The sequence below is a fragment of the Molossus molossus genome, unplaced genomic scaffold (assembly GCF_014108415.1).
Source record: "Molossus molossus isolate mMolMol1 unplaced genomic scaffold, mMolMol1.p scaffold_m16_p_7, whole genome shotgun sequence".
Taxonomy (NCBI): domain Eukaryota; kingdom Metazoa; phylum Chordata; class Mammalia; order Chiroptera; family Molossidae; genus Molossus; species Molossus molossus.
Genome location: NW_023425401.1, coordinates 109,159,518 through 109,185,344, shown reverse-complemented (window position 1 = coordinate 109,185,344; position 25,827 = coordinate 109,159,518). Strand labels below are relative to the sequence as shown.

The window sequence follows — 25,827 nt, the reverse complement described above, 5'->3', positions numbered from 1 at the left end:
AATGTTCCTTGTCTTCACTCCTTTGTCCACCCTGTATTCCTGTCCACTCTTCTGGGGCCAGGAGCTCCCTTCACTGTCCCAGTCCTCTGCGTTCCCATTGCCAAAGCTGTCTGCACTTCTGCTGACACCCCTCTCAACAACCATTCCTAAAAGCCACAGGAGATGGCATGTGCAGGACACTGGCCCAGCCAATCAGCCTGCCAGGGCTGCCTCCCCCTCAGCATGTCTTCTGGCACAGCTGACCTGTGTTATCCTGTTTAAACACAATTCCACTTCCCAGGCCAAGCTAGGTCTTTTCCCAGCATAAAGCTGCCACCCACTTGGCTACCAACACAACTCTGCCCGAGTACCAACCCAGCCACCATTCCTAAGTGTCTTATACCTTCCAAAGAACCAGATGCAAGCTAATCAGCATTGGGGGCTCCTGAGAGATGTGGATTCCATCTACCTGTTTGACCTTCAGGACGTCTTATACATTCTCTGGGTTTCATCCGAAAAATATAGTAGTTGAACAGAACACCTAGCTCTGGTGTTCTGTAATTCTAAAAGCAATATCTAACATCTCTTTTAGTGCTTAATTAGAATCCACAGGAAGAAGTTGCCACCAGGTATCTCCCAGGAGAGATGCCGAGACTATAGAGCTTCTGAAATGTGTTGCCCTGCAGCCAGCACACACCTACTGTAGCACTGGTATGCTGCCTACATGTGTGCCCGCTAGGAGTATATGAGCCCCAAGAAGGCGGGGACAGTGCCTTATACATGCCTGGCATATATTTAATACATGTTTGTAGAAAAATGGGTGAACGGGAGGGAAAGAACTAGACATGTTAGTTCTCTGTGTTATAAAGCTACACTGACATTCTTAAGGCAATACTTGGAGTACTTGCTCCCACAAGTAGGTATGTACTATAGGAACACAAGGGTACATTACTTTTAAATCAAGGCTGGCCTGCCCAGGCCAGTTTGGCTCAGCGGTTAGAGCATTGACCTGCGATCCAGAGACACCCGGGTTCGGTTCGCCCTAAGGGCATGTACCTCGGTTGCAGGTTGCAGTTTGTCCCCAGCCCTGGTTGGGTTGTGGGGATGGCAACCACTCGATGTCTTTCTCACATCGATGTTTCTCTCTCTCTCCCACTCTATCTGAACAAAAAATGGAAAAATGTCCTCGGGTGAGGATAAAAAAAAACAAACCAAGACTGGCCTATAAAATCCAGGATGTGGGATCTCTGTGGCTATAGGAGGCCAGAGTAAGGAGGGAAACCCACAGAAATTGGCTGGCCTAGGCCAGGCTGGGGATCAAATCAACATCCTCTACACAGTAACATGTTAAGAACTCAATTTCCACGCCCAGATTTGAGTGGAGGGAGAGTACTAATACTAGTTGAGCAAGTATCTACCCTGAGACAGATCCCTTACATCGTTTTCACGTTTATTTAACAAAACATCTAATTTCTTCCTTACAATTGCCTTATGAGGGAAGTTTTAGAAATGAAGAAATTTAGGTTCAAAGAAATTCAGTAACGAACCTAAGGTCATTAAGAGATAAGGGATCAGCATTGTGTGGGGTTCCAAAGTCCCCGCTTCCCTTGTTCACAGTCTTGCAGGGGCAGGGCAGAAGAGGGGTCCAGGGAAGCAGGGCAGCCCAACCCGCGGTGGCCAGCCCTGGGGACGGGTATACTCAGCCAGACTGGTGGGGCCGCCCCTGGTTACTGGGCTCTGGGCGGAAGAGTCAACCTGGGGGGCGGGGGCAGCCGAGGTACCTTCTGGCGTTCACCTGACATAAGAGTAGGCCGAGCCACCTGGGTTCACCAGAGCGGCATCTCGGAACACAGGTGCTCTGACGTGCTCCAGCTGACGTCGGTTTCTGCAGTGACAGATGCCCTGGCTGCTGGCGGGGGGGAAGGACGGATCCTGCTGCCGCCCAGACGTCTGGGGGCTGTCACAACTCCCAGACCTGCCCTGCACTTCCCTCTGCAACTTGAGGGCACCGGAACCAGTCGGCCGAACCCCGCACGTGGGTCCGCAGGGCGGAGGGCGGGAACTGCGTGCTGCCAGGACTACAAGTCCCACAATGCTCCCGGCGGCGGCGGCGGCGGCGGCGAAGGGGGTGGGGGTGTCTTCAGGTGGCGGCGACCTCGGCGCCTCCCGCCCGGAAGTGCCCGAGGGTCCGCTATGGAGCTGGCGGAGCCGGGCGGTGAGTCCCCGCGCCGTGACCGCGCCCACCCCGCCTCCCCGAGCCCCGGCCGTCAGCCGCTCTCCGGTCCCAGAGTCGCCCGTACCCTCCCACGTCTCGGGGGGGCGGGAAGATGGGAGGGGTGATGGAGTTGGGATGGGGAGGGCGAAGTCCCGGATTCCCGAGCGGGATCTGGGGTCCATCAGGGGGCTGGGTTTGGAGAGGCTTCCAGAGGAGGCGCGGAGTCGGGCCGCGGGGTGGGGCCGAGTTGGGTCGGGGGGGCAGCCTTAGGAGGCTCCCAATTGCCGAAGGGCGGAGTTTGACGTTTGGTGTAGGGAAGCCTGGGGGAGCCGTGCTTGTGGGTGGGTGGGGTTTGGGTAAATGTAAAGGGGCGGGGGCGGCATAGAGGCCCATTTTCTTCCCCCTCGGAGAAACTTCAGCGACGGAGCAGGAGATAAGTTTGGGGGCAGATAAGCAGCTTTGGGGTGGAATTGGCGAAGGAATAAACTTTTGGGATGAAGTAGACAGAAGAATAGGTAAGATTGAGGGTGAAGTTTGGTGGGGGTTGAAGTTAGGGGAGAGGTTGCTTAGAAGGTCAAGGCCCTGATCTCTGGGGTAGGGTTTGGGTGAATTGGGGAGCTGGTTAAAGACCTAGAACTCAGGTTACAAAAGTGAGGACTTGGAATCTGGTGATGGGAAGTGGCATTGGAGGCAAGTTTGGGGCAACGGGGAGTCAAAGCAGTCTGTGCCCTGGGCTGGGACTTGGGTAAGGGGACAGCGGAGTGAGGGCTGTGGGAAGTTGGGGTGGGGTAGGGTCAGAAGCCTGTTGAAGTGCAGAGAGCCGTTGGCCCCTGTGAGCCAGCCCCTCAACACCTCATGGGTTCTTTGTGCCTCTCCAGCGCAGTAGTGCAGCGGGCAAGGCGGGTGCCATGGCCCTGATTGAAGGGGTGGGTGATGAGGTGACTGTCCTTTTCGCGGTGCTTGCCTGCCTTCTGGTGCTGGCTCTCGCCTGGGTCTCAACACACACATCGGAGAGTGCGGACCCACTGCCTCAGCCGTCAGGGACCCCAACACAAGCGCAGCCCAGTGAAGCCATGGTGGTCACCGACAGCATCAGAGGGGAGGACCCAGGAGCCGAGCCCCCCAGCCTGAGACACAGAGGCCAGGCTGCACACCCAGAGCCTGCCACAGGGCTCCCAACGACGCCGCCACCCCCGGACTCCCCCCAGGAGCCTCTGGTATTAAGGCTGAAATTCCTCAACGACTCAGAGCAGGTGGCCAGGGCCTGGCCCCACGACACCATTGGCTCCCTGAAAAGGTAAGCTGGGATACGGGGAGAACTCAAATGCTGAGGAGGGGGTGGGACTGATCACAGACCTGGAAGGACCACCGGAGACACCTGAGACTGACCCCTCATTTTAGATGAGGGATCTGAGATGCCCAAATCACACACTGTATTGATCCCCTGTAGCGGCAGGGGATCCCCTTGGGGGCCACGGCCGGGGTGGTGGCTGGGTGCAGGGCAGAGGTAAGGGGTGGGAGTGTTATTCTGGTCAAGGGACTAGAACTGCTGAGACCTGCTCTATCACCCAGGTCCCTCTCTCCTCAGGACCCAGTTTCCCGGCCGGGAGCAGCAGGTCCGACTCATCTACCAAGGGCAGCTGCTGGGAGACGACACCCAGACCCTGAGCAGCCTTCACCTCCCTCCCAACTGCGTCCTCCACTGCCACGTGTCCACAAGGGTCGGTCCCCCACACCCCCCCTGCCCACCGGGGTCAGAGCCCGGCCCCTCCGGGCTGGAAATCGGCAGCCTGCTGCTACCCCTGCTGCTGCTGCTCCTGCTGCTGCTCTGGTACTGTCAGATCCAGTACCGGCCCTTCTTTCCCCTGACGGCCACCCTGGGCCTGGCCGGCTTCACCCTGCTCCTCAGTCTCCTGGCTTTTGCCATGTACCGCCCGTAGTGCCTCCACCGGCCCTGGGCAGCGCGGCTGGGCCCTCGGGACCTCGCTCCCCACCACGCGGCGGGAGCTGCTGTCTGCCCAGGCCCCCCTCTCCGGCCTGCCTCTTCCCGCTGCCCTGGAGCCCGGGCCTGCGCCGCCGAGCACTCCAGGGGCAGGCGGAGGCCCCTGCCTGTGACCTCCACGGCTCGGAGCCGCCTCCCGGGGCTGCTGGCCCCCGGCCACCACGGACAGTCGGTTCCTCCCGTTCCTCCGGGTCAGCCAGCTGCTGTCGCTGCCTGGGCCCCGGGCAGAGCGGGGCCACACCCCTGGGCCCCGCTTAGTGTCCTGCCCGAGGCCCCAGCCACCTCTGGTCCCTAATTGCTCCTTGTGCTGATCTGGGGACCCAAGGACCGTGGGGGGCGGGGGGCGAGGGAGCTCTCTGGAACTTGTGCAGATTAAATAACTGTGAAGTTTTCACTCTGGGTGTGTGTCTGGGCGTGTGGGCCCGACAGGGCGGGGGCCCGTGCCCGCCCACAGGAAGGGAAGGAGTGACGGGCACAGCCCGGGCCCTCCGCCCGGCCCAGCGCTCCCAGGCTGGCAACGAACCGCCCTCACCTTTCCTCCACCTCGGCGCCCGGCTCCTCGGCCCCGCCCCTCCGCCCGGCGCCGCGCGCGCAGCTGCCCAGGCGCGGGGGCGGGGCTCGCGGCGCGCACGGCCTGACGGGAGCCACGTCTCTGCTGGCCCAGGACTGAGCGGCGATTGGCGTCCGGGGGCTGCTGGGAAGATGGCGGACTCGGTGGCCGGCCGATGAGGAGGCCGCGGGGGGAGCCCGGCCCCCGGGCCCTGAGACCGACTGAGGGAGCGACCTGCGCGGGGCCTGGGGAGTCATGTAGGGGGGGTGCCTGCGGGGCGGGCCGCGGGAGGGCGGCGGGAGTTGGTGTTGGCGACCCCGACCACGGTCCCCTGGCGTCCCCGGCCTGGGTGGGTGTGGGGGCCCCCGGCACCGCCGACTCCGCGCCCCTGCAGACCTGCGCACTCGGGCTCCACGGCGCCCGCCCAGGTGGGCGCCGCGCGCTCGTTTCACGGGCGAGGAGGCTTAGGCAGAGAGACGAAGCCACTTGGCCAAGGTCACGCGGCTGGTAAGTGGGAGCACCCAGCGTGGAACCCAGCGCCGCGCGGCTGCGGAGCCCGCGGTCCCCCCTGTGCCGCCGCCGCCTCCTGCGGGAGGGGGAGGTGGTCGGGAGGGCGCCTCGCTGGGCGCGCTGGGCCCAGGCTGGGCGCCACCACTAACCCGATTCGTGACCTCGGGCTTAGTAACCCCTTCAGCTCTCTGGGTCTTGGTTGCTCCTCCACCTGTGAAATCGAGGTAATGCCAGCCCTGCCTGCCGCCTCCCAGGCGTGTAAGGGGGGTCGGAGAGGCAGATGATGCATGTGGACTTGCTCTGTAAATGCCCCGCACTGAGGACGTGAAGGATTGTGGTTGCAGTTCAAGGATGGAAGGAGGCAGAGAGCGGGGCGGGAGGGGAAGAGGACCAGAGCGGTCGCAAAGGAGGGTGAGCATGAGCCTGGCTTGCTCTGACCCCAGGCCCTCTGGATGGGGAGTGAGGCGAGGAGTCGATAGCAGGCTTTTCTCCTCTTTGGAGAAAACCTCACAGCCTTTTCTGGGCCGCCCCTCAGGGTCTCCATCACCCAACTCCATGCTTCGAGTCCTGCTCTCAGCCCAGGCCTCTGCTGCTCGGCTGTCTGGCCTGCTGCTGCTCCCGCCAATACAGCCCTTCTGTCTGGGGCCCAGCAAGTGGGGGGACCGGCCTCCTGGAGGAGGCCCCCATGCAGGCCCTGTGCGGGGGCTGCAGCGGCTTCTGGAACAGGCGAGGAGCCCTGGGGAGCTGCTGCGCTGGCTGGGCCAGAACCCCACCAAGGTGCGCGCCCACCACTACCCTGTGGCGCTTCGTCGTCTGGGCCAGCTCTTGGGGTCTCAGCCACAGCCCCCTCCTGTGGAGCAGGCCACACTGCAGGACTTGAGTCAGCTCATCATCCGAAACTGCCCCTCCTTTGACATTCACACCATCCACGTGTGTCTGCACCTTGCAGTCTTACTTGGTGAGGAGGGTGCCTGGGGGTGGGTGTTAGTGAAAGACTAGAGGAGAGCAGTAGAGGATCCAAGGCCACTGACAGAATTCACCTCGTAGGCCTTGCCAGGGATGGCTGTACCCCGACCCACTGCTGCTCCCCCACATCCACAGCAGACGTCAGGAGTCAAGTAGCATCTGTTGCAGCTCAGCGAGGGTCGTACCCCATATTCCTTCTGTCACAGTGCTCTAGGAGTCACCACGACTTGTGACCATTAGTAAGAGATGACAGTGTATTTGCCAACTTTGTGTAGGGCCTTCCCCACAAACTGGTCAGATCCCTTCGTTCACGTGGTATTTCACATTTCTCCAGTTTCCACTTACACTGTAGCAACTCTTCCAGCCCAGAAAATGGAGATGAGAGAGGTCGGGGAGCCACTCACAGCCCCAGGACCGGAGCAAAGCAGAGCAACTCCCTGTGATCAGGACTGCCTCCTTGACCCTCTCCCTCTCAGGCTTCCCGGCAGATGGGCCCCTGGTGTGTGCCCTGGAGCGGGAGCAAAGGTTCCGCCTCCCCCCGAAGCCGCCTCCCCCTCTGCAGCCTGTCCTCCGTGGTGGGCAAAGGTTGGAAGCTGCTCTGAGCAGCCCCCATTTCCTGCGGCATCCACGGCAGCACCTCATCCGAAGCCTGGCAGGTGCTGGAGGGGGTGAAGGCAGGCTGGGGGTCGGGCTGAGGAAGAGGCAGGCGGTGGGGTCTGGGCTCTGGCAGACACTAGTCTGGAGGTCTGGCCCGAGGGTCCAGGGTGATAGGCTGTTCTTCACAGAGGCCAGGCCAGAGGAACTGACTCCCCACGTGATGGTGCTCCTGGCCCAGCACCTGGCTCGGCACCGGCTGCGGGAGCCCCAGCTTCTGGAAGCCATTGCCTACTTCCTGGTGGTCCAGGAAGCCCAGCTCAACAGCAAGGTGGGATTGCCTCCCACGCTTCTCAGCCACCCAGTCAGGCCCAGCGCGGCCAGCTTGATTGGCTGCTGCAGCCTACAGCAAACAGCCAAGCCAGGCCCCGTCCCCAGGTTTCCATCTTTGCTCACACCCTCAGCTTCTTCACTTCCCAGAACGTGCTTGGTTCTCTGCAGTCCCCCGAGCACTCTTAGCACTGTCTTAACTTGACGGATCCCGCTCCTCCAGGCCTTTGGGGCTAGGCCCCACCACGGCATCTCCTCCACTTGCTTGGTGACTGACTGCATGGGGCTCAGAACACTGCTTATGCTGAGAACCTCTGGTGTGTGTCAGGCAGAGGGGTGGTTCTGCTTTGCAGTGACGGTCTAAGCTTGCCGGCCGAGCCTCCCTCAGGCTCACCTCATCAAGGGTCTTGGAGACTGTTTCGTGCCTGGCAGGTGATGGCTGCTCTCCCTCCACAGGTGGTACAGAAGTTGGTCCTGCCCTTTGGGCGGCTGAACTACTTTCCCCAGGAACAGCAGTTTATGCCCTGCCTTGAAAGGATCCTGGCTCGAGAAGCAGGGGTAGCCCCCCTAGCCACTGTCAACATCTTGATGTCACTGTGCCAGCTGCGGTGCCTGCCCTTCCGAGCCCTGCACTTTGTCTTTTCCCCAGGTTTTATCAACCACATTAGTGGTACGCAGACAGGAAGGCTGGCTGGGACTCGGAGGGCTGGTGGGCAGGGCAGAGTGGGGCGGGGGGTCTGCAGCTCAGCGAGCCTCCGTCCCCTTGCCCACAGGCACTCCTCATGCCCCGATTGTGCGGCGCTACCTCTCCCTGCTGGACACGGCCGTGGAGCTGGAGCTCCCAGGATACCGGGGTCCCCGCCTTCCCCGAAAGCAGCAAGTGCCCATCTTCCCCCAGCCACTCACCACTGACCGTGCCCGCTCCAAGTACAGGTGGATGGGGCAGCCTAGGGAGGGGATGGGACCAGCCCGGAGGAGGCAGAGCAGGGAAGCCAGGGCCGGTCAAGGCAGATGTCCTCCCAGCCGCCATAAAGAAATGGGCCTGCCCTGGCTGGTTTGGCTCCGTGCTTCGAGCAAGGGCCTGAGGACCAAAGGGTCTTGGGTTCGATTCCCAGGCAAGGGCATGTACCTGGGTCGCAGGTCAATCCCCGGCCGTAGTTGGGGTCATGCGGGAGGCAACCAATCGACGTCTCTGTCTCACATCGATCTTTCTCTTACTCTTTCCCACTCTGACTAAAAAGTCAGTGGAAAAATACCCTCATGTGAGGATTAACCAAAAAGAAATGAGCCCTGCCCTGGCCACTGTGATTCAGTGGGTAGAGTGTCAGCCCAAGGACTGAAGGGTTGTGGGTTCAGTTCCCAGTCGGGCAGGTTGCAGGCCTGGCCTCAGTTGGACATGTAAGAAGCAACAAATGTGTCTCTCACATCAATGTTTCTCTCTCTCTCCACCCCCTCCCTCCCTTCCATGCTAAAGATCAATGGAAAAATATCCTTGGGTGGGGATTAACAAAAAGAAAGAAACAGGCCCTGAGGCAGCAAAGACATTTGCTCAGGGTTGCAAAGCTAGGGGGAGTGAGCTAGGACACGACCCCTGGGCCTTTCCACCATGTGGCCCTCTCCCCTCTCAGTCACAAGGATATAGTGGCAGAGGGGCTGCGCCAGCTGCTAGGGGAGGAGAAATACCACCAAGACCTGACCGTGCCTCCAGGGTACTGCACAGGTGAGCCCTGGGAGACGTGCCCTCCGGGCAGTGGGTGGGCAGTAAGCTGAGGACGTGGAGCCGGGTTAAAGCCAGTGGCCCTTTGTCATCTTCGACCTTTCAGACTTCCTGCTGTGTGTCAGCAGTTCTGGTGCTGTGCTTCCCGTGAGAACCCAGGACCCCTTCCTACCGTACCCTCCCAGGTCCTGTCCCCGGGGCCAGGCTGCCTCTCAGCCCACTACCCGAGACCCTGCCCAAAGGTAAGGGAAGAGGGTGGGAGAGCCTCCCCGGCTTCAGGGACAGTGACCCTGAGCCACAGCCCTCTCTCCAGGGTGGTGCTGATGCTGCGCGAACGCTGGCATTTCTGCCGGGACGGCAGGGTGCTGCTGGGCTCGCGGGCCCTGCGCGAGCGGCACCTGGGCCTGCTGGGCTACCAGCTCCTGCCGGTGAGAGCCTCCCCGGCCCCGCCCGCCCTCGTGAGACTGCCCCAGCCCCCCACCCACAGGGCCTGTGGGTGACCCGCCGCCCTCTCCCCGCAGCTCCCCTTCGAGGAAATGGAGTCACAGAGAGGCCTGCCCCAGCTCAAGAGCTACCTGAGACAGAAGCTCCAAGCCTTGGGCCTCCGCTGGGGGCCTGAAGGGGGGTGAGGGGATGCACATGGGGTTCACCATGGCCCCCCTATGGGGGGTGGACAGTTTGCACTTTGGTTCCCTCTGTTTTTGTTCATTAAAGTCCCTTTTGCTCCCCATCGCACATCTTGTTTCTGGGACTGGGAGCAGGCTGGGTCCCCCCCACCTCTTCATCCCTGCCCCACCCCCACACATAGACAGACAAAGGCCAGGGATAGGTGGGGGCCGAAGCACTTTACTGCAGGGGAGGGGAATAAGGGGACTTTAAATTATTCACTTAAATAAAAATAAGGAAAGGGGATGGGAGAGCATCCCCAGCCCCTGTCCCTCTGTCCATCGTCTGTCCCTCAGCTGTCCGTCCGGCAGCAGCTACACAGGCATGGGCATCTCATTGTACTCGTCCACACCCTCCCGCTCATCGAACACGGGCTCTGCCTCATTGGCGTCCAGCTGTGGGGAGAGGACGGAGTCAGGAGGCTTGACCCCCACCAGGGCTTTGCAGGGACCACTGGGGGACTGGGGAGGAGGGGCACGCAGTCTTACGCATTTCATCTCGCGCTCGGTGAAGATGCGGGTGAGCACCACCATGCGCAGCGGCACTGTGAGGATGAGGATGAAGGGGAAGGCCAGGGAGGCCGCCGTGGACATGACAGCCCAGAGCAGGGCCAGGCAGAGCAGCTGCAGGGCTGTGAACAGGTGCATACGGAGGGTCCGGACCTGGGGGTGGGTCGGGTGGGATGAGACTGGTGAGCCCGGGCTCCTCCCCAGCCACCGAAGGCCCTGGTCCCTGGTGGGACATCTGCTTCTGCCACATCAGAGGGAAGATGACCCCTTTCCCCTCCACGGGGGCAAGGACAGAAATGCCTTCCTGGGAGCTCACCAGAGTGGGGTGTGCACAGGCTGAACGGTGGCTGGGGGGCTGGAGGGTGGCCCACGAAGCCCTGGAGCAGGGAGACACCAGGCCTCTCCGGGTGGGGGGTGGCTCACCTTCTTCACGTAGGTGACGTCTGGGTGGTGTTTGGGCGGCATGAGCAGCAGGTGCAGCCGCTCATAGAACTGGATCCCGTTAAGGGAGGTAACTCCCATGTACAGGAAAATCCCAAAGAGCACGGCTAAGGGTATCTGCCGGAGCAGGTCCCCGATAACCATGGAGAGGCCTGGGAAGGAGGAGGAGAAACAGTTGTCCCCAGGGCTCCCACCCTCGGTGGACCTGAGGCCCCCCCAGGACAGGCAGGGGCAAGAAGTGAACATACCCACGAGCACGGCAACTAGCAGCCCCGTCACCCGCTGCTCCTTGACCTCCTGGATCTTGGGCTTGTCCCCGGGCGCCACAGCCTTGCTCATGACAGTGAGCGCGTTGGCGTGGGTGACGGAGCGGACGGTGGCGGCCGCCAACCACGGCAGGCCAAAGAGGGCGCAGATGCCGCCCATGGCCACGATGAGCAGCAGGTCCAGGTGGAAGCCAGAGCCCTTCTGCAGCATGCGCTCCTTCTTGGAGATGATCAGCCTGAGCGGGACAGGTGCTCTCTGAGGCCCAGGGCCGGCTCAGCAGACGACCTGGGCTTTCCAGAGGGCCCAGTCAGTTGCCTCTGTCTCTGGAACCTAGCGGTCCCCACCGTTCCATCCAAACAAGAGCTCCACCACGGAGCTGAGCCCCTTCTGCACTGCCCCCACCCTCCAGGACAGCTCCCCCCCTGAAATGGGCCCGTCCCAGCAAAGCCAACTGGATCTTCGGCCATCTACAAAGCCAACTCCAGCAGCCAGCTCGGGGTCCGGGGCTCCCCTCACCAAGGCAGGCCCTGGCCCGGACTCGGGCCCATCTGCGCACCCTCAGGCAGCTCTGTCTGCACGGCCCACCCCCTCAGCTAGGACCGCTCACGTGGTGATCTGCGTCTCCATGAAGATGAGGATGAAGACCAGGACGGCAGGCAGCAGGCTGGCCACCATCATCCACACGGGGAAGTTGTTGTTCTCACCCAGGGGGTTGATGACCCAGCCCCTCTTTTCGGGGGCTGTCACCGAGAATCCAGTGGGCACGCTCAGCTTCTGCAGGGCAGAGGTGGGGGCTGGTGAGCCTTGGAGGGAGAGCCCCGAGGGTGTGCTGCGGAAAAGGCCCATGTCTGCCCCGTTAAGAGTCAGCTCTGGGGTTGGCCACAGAGCAGCTTTCAGAGCCTAGTGCCAGGCAGCATGTCCTCACTGCTGCGTGTGCCGTTTTACCTGGGTGTAGGTATCCTCGATACTGTAATCCACAAGCACCATGACGAGGATCGCGATGGGCACCCCAAAGTCCCCAATCACCCGCCGCACCTGTGGGCAAGCGCTGTTCTCAAACCAGAGGCCCCTGCCCCGATCCGGACAGGCGTGACTCCTCGTCACCCACTCCTGCCCCCAGCTCCTGCCTCCCTCGGACCCCCAGCCCACGCACCCGGCCGGGGAAGAACCGGCTGTTCTTGAATTTGCGCAGGAAGAAGGCGATGAAGAAGGTGCCCGCCATGAGCACCAGGGACAGCAGGGCTGTGTTGGGCTCGCCCCGGGGCTTCTTCTGCCCAGAGGGCCCAGCCAAGCTCCCGTTGGTCCCTGGCCCCAGCGTCACTCCTGCCCCAGCCCACGTGACATTATCGCCGCTGTCTATTTTGTCACTGTCTCCTTCAGAGCTGTTGGAGACAGAACAGCCGTGGAGGGGATGCTCCTGGAAGATCTAGGGAGAGGAGAAAGGACTCCATCAACGACGCTGGCGAGGTTTCCGGGCCCAGCTGCATGCGTGAGACAAGCGAGAGGGGAAAGCCAGCCTGTCCTCAAGGAGCTTGTCTTGCAAAGAAAACAACCCAAAACACCAGGGCAACTGAGGGTTAAGAGAGAGGCCCTGGGCCCTGGCCAGTGTTGCTCAATGTTCAGAGCACCAGCCTGCACACGGAAGGGTCGCGGGTTCGATCCGCTGGTAGGGGCACAGGCAGGAGACAACCGGTCGATGAGTCGCTCTCACGTCCACATTTCTCTCCCCGCTGCCACCCTTCCACTCTCCCTACAACTGTAATGGGAAAAAATATCCTCGGATGAGGATGAACAAAACAAGGGAGACACCTGCTCTGACTCAGGAAGGCAGCGGGAGGATCGGGGGTGGGGCGCGGAGGACTGAGGGCTGACTGACCCCGTGCGTCCTCCCAGGGCCTTTCGCTTCATATGATTCTGAACTGTGTGCCACTTTGACCAAGGTTATTAAAGGTATGTTTTTAAGACTGATCACAAGCCCTGGTGTGTGGATGACCTGGCAGGACTTCCGGGGAGGCCGGAGGAAGAACCAGCCCGACTCTGTGGGCTCCCTGGACTGTGGCTGGGGGATCTCACAACCAGGAGAGAGAAGAGGGGCGGACCACACCCTGGCGCCGCACCCCCCCCCCCCCCGCCTGAAGCCCCGCCCCCCTGGCCCAGCACTCCGTGAGACCTGCGCACCTTAATCAACTTGAAGAAGGTCTCGTAGATGAAGATGAGGGAGATGAGGAAGGCAAAAATCTCCTGGGTGAAACGGGAGACGAAACGCACCAGGAAGCTCCCCTCCAGGGCCACCATGAGCAGGGCCAGGAACACCAGCCAGAAGCCAATCCACACGCGGCCCACCAGGTACTCCAGGTTGTTGCTTTTGCAGAACTAGGGGCAGGAATGGGGCAGGTCCAGTCAGGTCCCGAGCCTGGGGACTCCCTGGGTGGGCATGTTCCGGAAAGGGGAGGGGCAGCCCCCGTGGCCTGTGGACCCTCACCGAAAAGAAGGCCTCCTCGAAGACCAGCAGGGGCCCCGAGAAGCCGATCACCAGCAGCGGCTGCGCACCCAGCAGGCAGAAAACCACACCCTGCAGCGCCGTGGACATGATCAGCTCCGACACACCGATCAGGTCCTGCGTCTTCTCTCCTGGGGTGGCAGGAACCAGCTCAGGGGCTGGCGGCCGAGCCCTCTGTATTCCCCGCCCCCACCTGAAGCCTCTCCTTACCCAGCAGCCCCCCGAAAGTGATGGCAGGAGACAGGGCTGCAAAGTAGATGAAGATGACCGCGGCCAGGCACTGGGGGTCGAGAGCATCCCGGAAGTCGCTCAGGTAGTGAGGGTAGCGGCGCCGCACATCTCGGATCAGCCCCCCGAAGGGGCGGCCCGTCCTCCGAAGGGGATCGTCTTCCACTGTGTCAGTCACCTCTACCATCTGCAGGAACGCTGCAACCCGGGCCTCCATGAGGGCGCCTGCCACAGCCCCCCCGCCCACCCCACTCTCCTCCGGAAACAGAGACCATCGGGCTCCTGCCCAGGCAGCCCTGGCCTGCACTGGCCCGTACCCTTATCTTGGGATGACTTGGGCTCCAGCCCTGCCCCCGGGGGCAGCAACCGGCCCTGCTCCTCCCTCTTCTTGAGCATCTGGCGCTGGAAGTGAGCGACGGATCTCAGCAGTTCCTCGCCCTGCACTTCTGAGGGTGGCAGCACCACGCTGCAGTCCAGGAAGGCGTTGATGGCAGTCAGCAGGTCCTCCCGCTCATCTGCCAGGTAGGCCGCCTGGTGGAATTGCTGCAGGAGCAGGACGGGGCAGGTGAGGGCACGGGCCGGGGGCCGGGGCCGGGGCCGGGGGCCGGGGGCAAGGCTGGGCTCTGGGCCGGGGCGGACCTTGTCGGACATGAGGGTGGAGATGGAGCGGCCGATCTCGTGGTAGTCCATGTTGGCGCTGCTCGGGCCCAGCAGCAGGAAGAGGAAACGCACAGGCACAGGCACCTCCAGCACCGCGTCCAGCTCCACTGCCTCCCGCAGCCGCACGAAGGCCATGGTGGGCCGGGAGAGGAACTCCACGCAGCCTGGGGGCACGGGGCTGTCGTGGGCAAGGGCAGGGCACAGGCCACCTCCCAGCCCCAAGCCCAGGGGTGGCAGCGAGGCAAGCCTGCCTCCAGGACCCCGCCCCCGACGTGTCACACATACCCACGAGGACCACCGTAGCCTCAGCATTCTCGGGGATCTTCTCCAGCAGCTTCAGCTCATGCTTGGACTTGGAGCGCGTGATGCCAGCCGTTGGGGCGGGAGGCGGCAGCTCGCGCTGGGGGTGCAGGAGAAGACGCTCAGCCCACCCTGCCCACAACCTGCAGCCAGCTGGGGCGGCCAGACCCAACCACAGGGCCTCCTTCTCCCCTCACCTCTCGCTCCACCTCCATCCTGGTCTCCGGAACACCGCCAATGAGAGGCTCGGTGACGTGAGGGTCACTCTCAGCCCCCTGGACGTGGTGATGCCCCAGCAAGGAGCCCAGGGAGCCCGCGGAGATGTTCCGGGGGAAGGAGAATTCCTTCTCATCACTCGGGTGGCTGGCGGGGCAGAGGGTGGTGCGTTAAGAAGGGTGACGACGGGCGAGGGGCAGGTGGGCAGGGTGCAGCGGGCGGGCCTCACCTGTGTTTCAGCAGCAGGGCCCGCAGCACGTTGGCTCTGTCTTCCGCCTTGATCTGGTCAGAGATGACCATCTGCTCCACCACCTGGTGGGCCACCCCGGGCAGGGTCTGCTGGTCCAGATCCAAGAGCACAGCCCCTGGAAGAAGGATGACGTAGGGGGACCCTCATCCCCAGGCAACAAAGTGCCGAGCCAGGGGAGAGCCGGGGACGAGGGTGCAGCCAGGTGAGCACCGTTCAGGGGACAGCGCGCTGTGCTTGAGACCCAAGTCCGACGGCCTCTCTGACCTATTCCTGCCCATCCCCTCTCCCAGGAACGTTGTGGGCGCAGCAGAGGCCTTGGAACCCCCGCTATCAGAGTGGGCACCTGGGCTGGGGACTGCCCAGACACCCCTTCCAGGAAGCAGGCAGCCTCTGCTGGCGGCCCAGGCTGCCCACTTGGGCCAAACCACGCTTCCCCGTGAGAAAGTTCCTCCTCAGCGAGCCGCACGCCGCCTCCTGACATCCACTCTAGGGTCCTAGCTTCGTCCTCTGGAGCACAACAGAGCTGCTGTGGCCTTGTCCACCCGGCAGCCTTGAGCCATCTGAAGACACGCCCTCCACCTGGCTCTTCAACATCCCCACCTCCAGCAGGTGTTCACAAGACACCCTACAGACCTCTCCCCACGGGTCCCTACGCTGAGCTGCCATTTCACAGAGAAGTGCAAGTCGTTTTAAAAGCCACTGGGTCAGCCCGGCCGGTGTGGCTCAGTGGTTGAGCATCGACCCATGCACCAAGAGGTCTCAGGTTCGATTCCCAGCCAGGACACATGCCCTGACCAGTCCCCAGTGGGGGGCATGCAGGAGGCAGACAGACAATGTTCTCTCTCATCGATGTTTCCATCTCTCTCTCTTTCTAAAATCAACAAAGAGAAAAACAGTTAAAAAAATAAAAAATAAAAAAGCCCCCAAGTCCTGTTTCTGTCAAGGTCGAATTTCAGAGCGCAGACCTGAAGAACAATAGAAGCAGAAGCCCCGGCGTAGCCGGAACCGAGCTCGCAGAGCCCGGCCACCAGGCTCCCACACTCGGCACCCGAAGCGCTCGAGCCTAGCTCACAGCTATTTGCGTCTCGTTTGGAAAACGAGGTTCCCGGTCCTTAGCAGCTCAGAGGCAGGCCTCCTGACAGCTGCCGGGAGTGACCCCCACCGCGGGAAGCAAGAACCGAGCAGAGAGTAGAAACCTCGGGCGCAGAGCCGAGCAGTCCGCCCCGTGGTCGTTCGGGGAGGTCCAGGTCCCACAGGTCGGACCGTTTTGGAAAGCTTCCCGTCAAACCTAAGGCCATGTTAGCATCCGGAGCATACCGGCTTCGGGTATTTGAAAATGTCACTTAGACAAGCTGCCAGGCAGGAGAGAGTAGTGTCAATCCCGCTCGGCGACCACCCAGTGACAGGGGGTCCCGGGGAATGGCAGGCCCTGTGACATCACGAGAAGCCGCTTCCTCCTAGCTCTGGTGACAGATCAGTGTTGCTCAAGACACAGGTGGGGCCGTGTGGCCTTTTGGTCCTCAGAGAACTGACTCAGGGGAAGGGTGTGTCCCGGGGCGAGGACAGGCGGTGGGGGGACAGGTACCGTGGGCCAGGGTCCTCCGGAGCTCCAGGAGGCTGCGGAAGGACAAGGAGGCCACATGGGGCTTCCCCCAGCGCTCCGTCTCCTCCTCCACGTCCTCTTCAAACTTGATCCAGCGTGCCGTCTCCCGCCACTGAGGCTCCTGGTTTTTGTCCAGCATCAGCTCATTCAGCTCCACAAACACCTTGGGGTGAGACGAGAGGGCATGGCAGGGTCAGAGCCGCCGGGGAGCCCCAGGGACTGCTCTCAGACCAGCGGCGTCAAGGTGGGGCCGTGTGACTCTGGACAGCACAGGGCACGGGGTCTGGGGGAGTTCCCATCCCATCTGAGACTCTCTTTCCCTCATCTGTAAAATGGGAGCAAGACCACCCACCTCAAAGGGCCACTAGGGGGATTAAAAGAAAAAGCACACAAAACACTGAGCACAGTACGTGACTCATGGTAAGTGCTCGGTGAACAGTGGCCACACACGCAGGTGTGTATGGTTCCATGTACATGCATTCAAGAACTGGCAAACTGAGAATAACAGGAGAGCAGGTGCCGCTGAGGGTACTGACTGGGCGGAGGCGTGGAGGAGCCTTCCGTGTGCAGAGAACATCCCACGTCTCGTGGGGTTAGCCAGCTGTGTCCGTGTGCACAAAGCCATTGAACACTCATCCCGAGTGTGCTTTACTGTGTGTCTATTATACCTCCATAAAGTGGTTTTAAAATCCACTGTCAGGGTCAGGGTTCAGGGCCAGAGCCTTGGCGTCTAAGAGGGGCAGCATCGCGAAGTCACTGAGTGACCTTGGCCAATCACGGCCCCTGATTTATGGCTGACGCCACCTGGGCCATCATCTTCACAGGTTGTGGGAGGATCAAATGAGTCAGAGGAAACTGGATTCTGGAAAGTGAAGGTCACAGCTCCACACAGCTGCCTCTAGTCCAAAGGGTCCACAGAAAATGGCCACAACAGAAATCAACAGCGTGGAAGGAAATGTTCAGAACCGCGGTGATGCCCCCAGTGCTGGGGAGACACGGCTGGTCCGAGAGGCAGGGGCGGGGGGACACGGGGAGAGGACGGAAACCACGTGAAGCCGGGAACCTTACCTCGTGGGGCTTGTGTGGGGCCCGGGGCCGGCCCCGAGGCGTGGGGCCGGGCTCGCGTCCTTCCCGGCCGCTCTGCCCAGACCCTTTGGCGTTCTTCCGTACCAAGTGCCGCCGAACCCCAGGAACATCCTCAAACCGGTGACCTGGGGACACAAGGGCACGGTCAGGCTCCCCTTCTTTCTCTCTCTTCTTTTTAACCCTTTCTTGAGGATATGCTTTTTATTGGTTTTAGATAGAGAGGAAGGGAGAGGGAGAGAGAGAAACGCTGATGGGAGAGAGAAACATCGATCGGTTGCCTCCTATAGGCACCTGGACCAGGGATCGAACCCAAAACCTGGATATGTGCCCTGACTGGGAATCGAACCCACAACCCTTCAGTGCACAGGAGGGTGCTCCAACCCAATGAGCCGCGCTGGCCAGGGTGGCTCCCCCTTTCTCTGAACCCAGTTCCCAGGAGCACGGGGCGGGGCCCCAGCACTCACTCTTCATGAGGTCCAGGTCAGCCGTGGCCAGCGTCTGGGCCTCGCTCTCATCCGTGGGGACGCGGGGCAGCAGGGCCTGCTCGGCCCCCGTCATGCTCCCGATGCGCCTCCTCTCCTGCAGGTTGTAGCTGCGGTGCCCAGGCTGCGCTTTGGTCAGGGGGCGCCCAGCGGCGCCACCATCGTCACCGCCCGCTGTGCCACTGGTCACTATCACCACCTCCTCCACCGAGACCCTGGACAGACAGAGCAGCCACGACACAGAACGTCGGCCCCTCCCCTCCGCCAGGAGCCATGCAGGAAGACCCCACCCTCCGAGCACCCCACTCTACGGAGTGCGGGTGTGGACGATGGAGGGTTCTGGAAGTAGACTGCAGCCTGTACACGTGGTCCTCGCCTCGACTGGCCACATCAGCCCGCTCGGAACACACTCCTCAGCAGTAAAACCGAGAGAGGCAACTCTGGGGTGGGGGTGGGGCCTGGAGCTGCCGCTCAGAACAGTGCTGGTTCCCTCCTCCCCTCCCAGGCACATCCCTAACCATGGACCCAAGAGGGTCACAGGGCCCCACATGTCTGACCCAACAGGGTCTAGTCCGTGGAAATGAGCTCTGGGACTGCAGACAGCCCCCTGCAGCCACAAGGAAGATATAACTCCTCATCCCGTACAGATTCCAACTTCTGCTCCTGTCCTCCGAACCAGACGTTTCCCTTTCTCTCCGCCACTGCCAGCGTGCCCTGGTCCCTGTCACGTCATTCTAACCTCTGTCCTGGCATCTAGCGCCTCCCACCGCATCAGGCCCATGGCCAGAACCCCCACCATCAGGTTTTCTCTGAGGCCCCCCACTTCCTACTGGCCATCCGGATGCCCACAGGCCAGTGCCTGCAGTGCAGACCCGGCTGGGGACCCAGCGCCACCTGCACAGCCCGCCTGTGCACACACTGGAGGGGCACCATGCCCTTCACTTCTCCTCAGCCCTTCACGCTGCCTGGCACCCAGAAAACAACAAGTCCGTGATAGTAGTGACCTTGAGAACTAGTTCAAAGTGATTTCCTCCAGGCAGCCTTCTCTGGCGAACACCCCCAAACTCCAAGCACCTGCTGGTGCCGACACCATGCCTGAACCAGGCCATTAGGCGTAGTAACTTGTCCTGGTGCCATTTCCTGAGACGACAACCACGGTGGACTGGTGCAAGCTCCCCAAATGTAGGAGGGGGTCTCCGACTTCTCTCACACTCTTAGGGCCTCGAGAGGTGCGTGGAGGTTACCAGACCAGTCCTGACCCCGTGCGTCCATCTGCAGCCTGGGACGAGGGGATGGCAGGGGTGGGGGAGGCCAGCTCGGACTGCACATCTGCTCCCTGCCAAGCTAAACCGTTCTTCAACCTTAACTCACTGCCCCGCTTAATCCCTATGACCACCTTGTGAGCAAGGTTCTGTTATTCTTGGTTCACAGAAGGGGAAACGGGCTCAGAGAGGTTACTCGCCCAAAAGCTCTCGGGGAGCAGGACTGAGAGTTGAACCCCAGTCTGATGATGCCGAGCCTCTGCTTCTTTTCCCGATCCTCGCTGATGACAGCAGGGAAGGTCCCTGGGAACACTCACCCGGTCTGGGCCCCTCTGGTGGCCCGGGCAGCTGCCTCCTGCTGGGGCACCGGTGGAGGGGGCGAGGGACTAGTACCTTCTGCCTTCCGGTCAGTGCCTTCGTCCTCCTGGAGAAAGAACTGGAAAAGGGACCCATGTAGGCAGATGAGGCCAGGCCCGGGACCCCACAGACACCCCCCAGGAGCCCTGCCCCAACTCACCTGCACGGAAGGTGTGGAGGCAGGGGACGGCTGGGTGAGTGCCCGGGCCCCCTCGGCCTCACTGGCCTCATCCTCATCTTCCTCTCCCTCCTCAATGGTAGGGGTCTCCCCAGTGGGGGAGGCTGCGGGGCGCTTTCGAGACTTCCGCCCTGGGCCCTGGGGTGTCTTGCGGCGGCGGGTGTCCGGAGGCAGGTGGGTGGACAGTGGGTGATGGATGTGGTGGGAGGACTGGCGGTGGTCTGCAGGGAGAAGGGGACCTGGCTGTCGGCAGGCAGAGCTTCACTCCCCTGCCATCCTGGCCCCAGCCCAGGCCCCTCCTGCTAGGCCCCTGCCCCCTCTGCAGGGTGTCCCCCTCACATTCAAAGTCTTCCTCCCCATAGCTGCGGCCTGGCTCCTCCCCTCCTCGAGACCCTGCCTCCTGGAGGATCTCATCAAACCGCTCCACGCCCAGGGTTCGGTGAAGTTCATCTTCCTCTTGCTCTGGGAACCCAGGTGCTGCAGGACCCACGCTCTCTGGCTGTGAGGAGGGATAAAGAGACCACACAAGCTCACCAGGAGCTCACCCAACACCCTACCCTGCCCAGTGCTGGAGATCGGGGACCCCCCAGCACCCTATTCCCTAGGTCCAGGCTCTCTGGATGGCTGTGCCCACCCGGACATTTAGCGCAGGCGGAAAGGGGCTGCTCCGGAAATCTCCTCGGAAATCATGTGTGTGCCGCCCCTGGCAGGTCCTGTAAACCCAGCAGCTCCCGCGGCTGACCCTGAACACACTCCCTCTGGCTGAGGCAGCTGCCCAGCCTGAAAAGTAACTTCTGGAGGCGCCCAAGCTAACTGACCTGGCCTGCGGTCTGAGTCAAACTGAAACGCAGACCCCGCACAGAAATGCAGCTTCGCCGGGTCACCGGAGCCCCCCAGACGCCACAGCCGCACCCCCGGGGGCCCCTCCGCGGCTCTCTGGCCCCGCCCCTCCCCCACTCCCCCCACCTGAGTCATACTGCAGGAGCGCGGAGCAGCAGGACTGCGGTGCTGCTCTGGAGAGCTCAGCCCAGCTAACTAGCTATCAGCCTGCTGCCTCGCCTGCGGCCTTGGTCCAGCCCCCCACCCACCGCCTGCCGGTCTCAGCTCCAAGCGCGCCAAATATTTGCTCAAGAGCATCTGGACCTGAAGGGCATCAAGATCTCAAAGGGCGGAGTATGGAGTCCCCTCCGTGGCGGTGCTAGAGCAAGGAAGAGCAAGGAAGAGCAAGGGGAGGGGGCTGGGGGGAAGGGCGGGTCTTGGGGAAACTCCGAGGTGGGGACAGGAGCAGCTGGGGTGGCAGAGATACTGGATTCAAGAGGAGGGAGGGGACAGGGGGCTGCTTCTCCCCAGCCCATCTCAGCAGCTCTAGCCCGCAACCCCCAGGGGCCAGCCGCCCCACCTCACCAGAATTAGCACGCTGCAGGGAGGAGGGCAGGGGGAGGTGCTGAAGCCAGGGAACACCGGGAGCTTGCAGGGGTGAGGGAGGGGGGTCGCGAATCCCTCCCACCTGAGGGCGCAGGAGGAAGTCCATGGCCGGCAGGGGTGAACTTGGGAAGGAGGGGGAAGGGACCTGCCCGCGCCCCTTGTTAGTCACATGCCCGCTGGGCCAAAGTGACCAATAACGGGATGATTATGGCACTCGGGGTTAATCATTAGACTTCCCAGGAAAATCGGGAGGGGGCCACGTGGGGTGTGGGCCACATGGGTGGGGAACCACGTGGGTGGGGGCGGGGCCGAGGGCGGGCCCTGCTAGTGAGCTCCGCCCAGAACCACTGAGCACAGACTGCCCAGGTCTCTAACGCCGGTGTGGGGGGTGGTCATCGCTTGGTTAGAGACTCAGAGTCCCCAAGGTCTCTCTCTCACTTAGGTTACCATTCAACCTCCTCCCCAGGGCTGAGAGCCCATTGACCCCTCTCAACCAATATCCATCTCAGACCCCTAGCGCCCCTCAGGAATCTATCACAGGTTCCCCTCACTTCCAAGCCTGTGGGGCGCGCGGGCACACACACACACACGCACACACACGCACACACACGGAATCCTCAGGAGCACCTGTGGCTTGAGGAGGGCAGGGGGTGGCCAACTCGGCCGGCAATACTCACAGTTCGGAAAGAATCTGCGCCCGAGGCGGGGCGCCTGGGGGCGCTGCTCATGGCCAAATCTTAGCCCTTTTCACTGTCGCTGCGGCTTTCAGGGCAACAAGGTGGCGGCATAACCTGGGTGGGGGAGAGGACCCATCACCATGTGAGAACAAGGCCAGCCCGGCGAGGGTGCCCCGGGCACTGCGCAGCCCTTCACCGGGCCCAGGAGAGGACAGGATGCGAGGCTCCCCGCTGGCTGGCCACGAGGAGTCTCCTGGCTGCGCAGGATCCTCCCAGGTCACCAAGGGCCTCAGAGTGGCCCTTGGAGGCGGCAAGAGCAAAGAGAAGAGTTATTTATAGGAAGAAAGGAGAAGAACAAAGAGAAAGACAGGCAAGGATTGGGACCACAAAGGGCCAAGAGACTGAGGAGGAGTTGGGGGTAGAAAGCAGAAGGTGGAAGAGGCTGCAAAAAGGGGGGGAGGGGCGGTGAGAAAGGATTCAAGGCCCAGACCTGGAGAGAAAGCAGCAGAGATGAGCTTGTGTGTGGGGTGAGACAGAGGAGGGAGGGAGGGAGGGAAAGGACAGGGTGAGCCAGAAACAGGGGCAGTGACCTAGTGGTGGCATGAGGGAGGGGTATGCTGGGGAGTGTGAGATACCCCATGGAGCACGGACGTAGGGAGGAAAGGAGGGAGAGAAAGAACTCTGGAGAGAGTCCAAAAGAGCAAGCAAGGGGGTCCTAGGAGACAGCCCAGAGCAGGGAGGGGGAACCTGACTGTGCCCCCTCCCCTGATGAAAACCTGGCAGGGAGGGATGCAGGCTGCCTGGGGGAGGGGCAGGAGCCCAACTCCACTCACTCAGTGGGAGGGAGGGAGGACTGAGGCACCGAGGAGGCAGAGTTTTATAAGGGGGGAGGGGCACGTGACGATGTTGGAGGAGGGTGGGCACAGAAACCCTTAGGTTCTGCCTTGAGGGGCAGTCCTGATCCCTCCCCTCCCCTCCAGCCAGGAAAATATGAGTGGCAGGGCTGACGCCCTGCCCTCCTGACTATGACCGTAGGGTGTCTGGGGAGAAACACGGTGTGGTGAGGAAGAAGAGTTGCAGTTAGGGAACCTGACCAGTGCCAATCGGGGTACCCATGCACAGTGGGGGAAGCACAGGGGGGCACCCAAGGCTCTCCAAAAGTAAAAGTACTGAAACTCTCCAGTGCGTTGTTGGGGTCTACGGCTACCTCAGGGGTAAGACCGGCCGAGAAGGGTCAAACAATATGGGGGGGGGGTGTCAGTCCAGGATGGGGAGCCTGAAGCGACACATTCCTGGCAAGCACTCCAACTCAGCTGACGGCTCTCTTCACCTCCCCCAGCAGGCCGGTAGCCAGGACACGTCTGACGTGGGCGAGAGGAGCACCGGGGTGGGACCCTGGTCTGGGAAGCCTGTGGAATGTCCTGAGCACCTGCATGTGCCCCACTCTCGCCTCCAGGCTGTGCCCTCAAAATGCTTCTCCATCCTCCCTCCCACTTTAACACCCTCCTGCCCCCCCATCGACATCCTAGAACACAAAGCAGCTTCTGTCCAGAGCATTGGTGCCGATAATCCGGGGTAGGGACACATTCCGGGGACCAGCCCCGACCGGCCCGAAGGATTAGCATCTTTCCCCCTGCCCAAGGGATTAGCACCCCGGACCTCCACTTGGGCATCAACCAAGTGAATTCGCACATTCCACAGCTCTTCGAGGTGGGGTTGGCTGGGTGGAGGCTGGAGGGAGAAGGATAAAGTGGACCCTGGATTTCAGGCACCACCGCCCCCCCCACACACACACACCCAGCGTGGAGCTCCTCACCCCGACAAGCCAGCCCCTCTGGAATCAGGTCCAACCCTCGGGGCTCGTCTTTTTCATCCCCACCCAGTTGCTCCCTCTCCTACCTGACCCCTTGTCCTTACCTGACCCGCCACCCCCCCTTCTCGGCTCTTCCTCCCAACCCGGAGGTTGGAGGCGAAGGCCCCGGGCAACCCCCAGGCTGGGTGCCCTGCACAGGCCTGAAGGGTAGAGTAGGGGGTCGCAAGGAAGAGGTGTCGTTTGGAGCCCGCCCAGGAGTTGGGAGGGTGGGCGGCGCCTCCCAGAGACTACTCCCTCGTGGTGGCAGGGGGCGCGGCACCCTCGCCTTAGGGAACTCTGAGGAACAGACCCGGGATCCCGCTGCCGACCAGCGTTCCCCTCGCCTCCCCATCCTTCTCCCCAGACCTCGCTTCCCCGCGCCCCAGTCTCCGCCCTTTCCTCCACTTCCACTCCCTCCCGGCTCCGAGTCCCGAGTTCCCCCCTCCTTCCCCTCCCTTCCTCCGCGGCCCTGGCCCTCCCCCGCCGCCACCTCTTCGCTCACCCGCTTGCTCTGGACTTCTTGCCCGGGGGGTCTAGGGGTCTCTCCCCCTTCTTCGGCGCCTTCGCGCGTTCCCAACGACTCCCCGGTGCCCACCTCGGGGCTCGCCCCCGCCGCTCCCAACTTCTCCCAACTCAACTTTCCCCCGCGCCGCGGGCAGGCCAGTCCCCTGCGTGCGCGCCCCCCGGCGTACCGTGCGCGGCCCCGGCGCGAAGGATGGGGAGGCGGGGAGCGGGGGCCCAGACCCGCGAGCGGAAGCGCGCTTCCTGGCACAGCCAGGCACCCGAGCCCCGCGTCCGGGGGGCGGCCCCCGCTCTCGTCCGGGGGGCGGCCCCCGCGCCGGGCTTCCCCGCACGGGGCTCGGGCGCCTCCGGGACTGCGTCTCTTGGCCCCATTTAGGCACCTCTGGGCGGAAAGGAGTCTGCCTCACCCTGAGGATTCCAGGCAGGAAAACGGATGCACGAAGACGATAAGGAAATTCGGACGCAGAAGTTGAAACATAAATGTATCGGGGTTAAGATTCTCTCGCGCCCGCCGCCACCCCCTCTCCAGTAACCCCCAGTACCTCCAAGAAAGACCCTGACTTTGCCTGGGGGAAAGGGGCGGAGCGGGACGGGGGGCGGGGGGCAAGAGAGATGTTGCCGGCTGGGGGGTAGATGCCCATTGCCCCGAGCTGAGCTCGGCTTCCCAAATGTTGGGGGACTTCTGACTGGGGGGAGATCCTCTGCGGTGACCTCCCTCCTTGAACCCAATTCATAGTCATCACTTATCACTTAAAAAATCTGTGTCCGTCTGGTTTTCTCAACTAAATTATACATTCTTCCAGATAAGGAATATACTTCTCGCTCCTTGTCCGTTGTCTGCCACTGGGTGAAGCACCCAATCGTGGATGCAGAAAACGTTCAGATACGAACGAGCTAGTTAACAAATGTTTAGCACCAGCACCGACGCTGGTTCCCCTGCGCTGAGTGCAGTTCGGGACCGTTTTCGTCCAGCTCACTGCCCTCGGAAACGCAATCATGAGACAATTAGAGAGCAGCGCAATAAAATCTATAATCAACTCCTTAAGTGATGAGGTCAAGGCTGCTGTGAGTGTAGCCGTCTGTCTGCTTCTGTCTGTTGAGGGCGGTAACCGACCTGCCAGCCCTCGGCCACACCCTGGCTAACTCTCGTGGGCGCGGACTCTGGAGACTGGCAAGGGGTTGGGGGCGGGGGAACGACTCTCAGGGCTCCAGCCAGCTTGCCTCCAGATGTCAGGGTGAGGCGGGTGGGCTCCAAGGCGACAAACGGGGCCCAGAGAATAGAATGCTCTCTGGCGTTCGTTAAATCCAGTTTCAAAGGGAGCACACCTCTCTCCCGCGCTTACGGTCAGCTGGTCCCGTAGTCATTATCAGTAAGGGATGGCTCGGAGTCATGCCCCCATCAACCATGGGGTCACCAGGTGGCCTGGGGAGGGGTGGAAACCCGTGCCGAGATTGTCACGAGGTCATGGGGACCTCCACACCA

At 62.0% G+C, this 25,827-nt stretch overlaps 3 protein-coding genes across 7 annotated transcripts; 2 read left to right on the top strand and 1 right to left on the bottom strand.

Annotated features, from left to right (window-relative positions):
* The first annotated feature begins 2,095 nt into the window (after positions 1–2,095).
* On the top strand, positions 2,096–4,590 carry TMUB1 (transmembrane and ubiquitin like domain containing 1). Its single transcript, XM_036246940.1, has 3 exons — positions 2,096–2,194; positions 3,073–3,491; positions 3,783–4,590. The coding sequence occupies exons 2-3, from the start codon at positions 3,103–3,105 to the stop codon at positions 4,132–4,134; spliced, it is 741 nt and encodes a 246-aa protein (XP_036102833.1). The 5' UTR covers positions 2,096–2,194; positions 3,073–3,102; the 3' UTR covers positions 4,135–4,590.
* A 283-nt stretch (positions 4,591–4,873) lies between these two features.
* FASTK (Fas activated serine/threonine kinase) lies at positions 4,874–9,591 on the top strand. Of its 3 annotated transcripts, none has more exons than XM_036246501.1 (10): positions 4,874–5,003; positions 5,792–6,214; positions 6,699–6,878; positions 7,008–7,147; positions 7,603–7,816; positions 7,920–8,079; positions 8,775–8,866; positions 8,970–9,105; positions 9,177–9,291; positions 9,385–9,591. In XM_036246501.1, the coding sequence occupies exons 1-10, from the start codon at positions 4,922–4,924 to the stop codon at positions 9,490–9,492; spliced, it is 1,650 nt and encodes a 549-aa protein (XP_036102394.1). In that variant the 5' UTR covers positions 4,874–4,921; the 3' UTR covers positions 9,493–9,591. The 3 variants fall into 3 exon arrangements, with proteins under 3 accessions (XP_036102394.1, XP_036102395.1, XP_036102393.1); XM_036246502.1 differs by lacking the exon at positions 4,874–5,003 and adding an exon at positions 5,362–5,667; XM_036246500.1 differs by lacking the exon at positions 4,874–5,003 and having other exon boundaries at positions 5,362–6,214.
* Positions 9,592–9,698: 107 nt separating this feature from the next.
* Positions 9,699–24,465, bottom strand: SLC4A2 (solute carrier family 4 member 2). Of its 3 annotated transcripts, XM_036246499.1 has the most exons (23): positions 24,325–24,465; positions 21,971–22,084; positions 20,208–20,367; positions 19,851–20,089; positions 19,651–19,769; positions 18,054–18,286; positions 17,572–17,714; positions 16,486–16,666; positions 14,880–15,015; positions 14,632–14,797; positions 14,420–14,534; positions 14,114–14,298; positions 13,792–14,017; positions 13,457–13,672; positions 13,229–13,377; positions 12,925–13,119; positions 11,900–12,172; positions 11,692–11,781; positions 11,354–11,520; positions 10,728–10,981; positions 10,462–10,631; positions 10,018–10,191; positions 9,699–9,924 (listed from the first exon to the last, which is right to left on the bottom strand). In XM_036246499.1, the coding sequence occupies exons 2-23, from the start codon at positions 22,019–22,021 to the stop codon at positions 9,844–9,846; spliced, it is 3,723 nt and encodes a 1,240-aa protein (XP_036102392.1). In that variant the 5' UTR covers positions 22,022–22,084; positions 24,325–24,465; the 3' UTR covers positions 9,699–9,843. The 3 variants fall into 3 exon arrangements, with proteins under 3 accessions (XP_036102392.1, XP_036102390.1, XP_036102391.1); XM_036246497.1 differs by having other exon boundaries at positions 10,462–10,981; XM_036246498.1 differs by lacking the exon at positions 24,325–24,465 and adding an exon at positions 23,888–24,098 and having other exon boundaries at positions 10,462–10,981.
* Positions 24,466–25,827: the final 1,362 nt, after the last annotated feature.